Source organism: Chinchilla lanigera, unplaced genomic scaffold, assembly GCF_000276665.1.
Source record: "Chinchilla lanigera isolate Chin_1 unplaced genomic scaffold, ChiLan1.0 scaffold00168, whole genome shotgun sequence".
Classification (NCBI taxonomy): Eukaryota; Metazoa; Chordata; class Mammalia; order Rodentia; family Chinchillidae; genus Chinchilla; species Chinchilla lanigera.
The window spans coordinates 708,091-710,087 of record NW_004955569.1 but is presented as its reverse complement, the minus strand read 5'-3'; the positions used below and the strand labels follow the sequence as shown (position 1 = coordinate 710,087).

Below are 1,997 nucleotides of genomic sequence, written 5' to 3'. Positions count from 1 at the left end.
ATGAAGGTAACACCATCTGTTGAAAACATGGTACTATTTTTCTTTTCTTGAAGTCTGCATTACTTTCTGGCATTTTGTATACTTTGTATATGTATTTCTTTATTAATGTATAAATATGTAAAATATAATAATGTATATTATGGTACATATTACATAATGAATGATTTTATATACTTTATGTGTGTGTGCTTTTATATATGGAATATTATAACAAATAATTTTGCAGGGAGTTTGGTGTCTGGGCTCACACTGACGTCGCCTCACTGTTCACCTGCACAGTGGTACACCGCTGTCTCCTCGATATTCAGGTTGTTCATTTGCAGAAAGTTTGTGCTTTTGGAGTCATCCCCAAAGATGGTGAATCTGCCTTTCACAGATGTAGCATGTTCTGTTGAGTGAGTATTACCCTTGTTCCTAATAAAATCAACCCACTCCAGACTCTTCCCTGGAGCCTGGCAAGTCCAGTTCATCCAATGATCCCAAAAGGTGAATCCTGAGGTCACACAGAAGAGTCTCAGGGACCCCTCAGGCTGCACCAAGCCTCCCCCAGTCTCTATCAGCTGCACCTCAGCCTGGACACCTGCAAACACAAGAGACATCCTGCTCAGGAAACTGTCACACTCGTCCACTGTTTATCCCACTCCTGTCCACATAAATATTAATAATCTCTTGTTCTTCATTAATTACCTTTTAAGAAAACTGGTCTTGAGTTTTCTTTCTTTTGGCAAATAATAACTAATTTGTTATTCATAACTGGTCCAAGCAAACATTATATTTCTTCATCATCTTATTCTTTTCAGATTAAATGTCAAGTGAATCATTCATATATACTAGTTTACAAAATTTATTTTTGCAAAAGGCAGAGGGAGTTCCTTACTACTCCTTCTCCAATAATCTGGAAATCTTTATTTTAAGAAATAACTGGTCTCTTTTTAGATCTGCTTTCCTGAAGTTTAAGTTTGATTAGATGATATTGATCATGAATCACTTCCTTTTGGTTTAGTCTGTTCTATATGCATGAGCTCTGGTAAAATCAAGATTCTTCCATAGTTTTCATTTTATAGTTTCTCATTCTCTGATAGCTGCAAATATTTAAAATTTTAAAGAAACTGTAGCTCACTAGAGTAACAATTCGGCTATCAGGACGATAACATAAAGAGTCTGGAATATTCTTATTACTCATGTTCCCCAATAAACAACCAGATAAAATTGAGTAAATTTTTAAAAACTGTTAAGAACTCTACCTGTTTTAAAAATGATTTGTTTTTCTAATGTTTTCCAACTACTGTAAGTCAATATATTAAAGAGTATATTTGTCCATGCACAATGGAAATTTTTAATAATTAAACAAGTCATTCTTTTTCATTCAGTAATCTAGCATCTAATGATTGGTATCAATTAAAACCAAAAATTGTGAACTTTTGGTTCTAAAACGCTGACCTTACAAGTGGGGGCACCAGCACAAACTAAACACATATTTTCATCACAGATGTTGGTGCAGTTAGACACTGGATGGAACAATGGATCTCTTCCACGTGATGGTGCAGCTTTAGATATCGAGTGCCCAAACTTTAACCCCAAACTCACGTAGGCGTTGCAAAGTTTCAACGCTGCAATTAAACCTCAACACTAAGGGTTTACTTTAGAAAAACAACCCATCTTCCCGTTTTCGCAGAGAGGGCTCTACATGCCCACTGCAGCCACAGATTTGCCTTCAATGCCTTAAGTCATGTAAAGATTTGCTAAAATCAGATGGGACCAAAGTCCTTCAGGCTACACCCAACGAACGCTGGTTGCTGAAATGCTAATTACAGAATAAGCTCCCCAAGTGAAGGAGGTAGATATAAGCGAGAGACAATTAGGAGGGAAACATTTTCAAGACAATGGAGAATTTTCTTCCTACATATTTGGGAAAGATGTACATAGCATGAGGTCATCAACTTCTTTTGCTGATTCAAAATATCATTTTTCTTTCTTGCTGTACTGCATGCCAAAAC

General features: G+C 36.2%; 1 gene segment (V, D, J or C); it reads right to left on the bottom strand.

The window, feature by feature from the left end:
- Positions 1-260: 260 nt before the first annotated feature.
- On the bottom strand, positions 261-599 carry LOC102013354. The segment is given in 1 exon segment: positions 261-599. A coding segment is annotated over 1 exon segment (339 nt).
- Between the last annotated feature and the right edge of the window lie 1,398 nt (positions 600-1,997).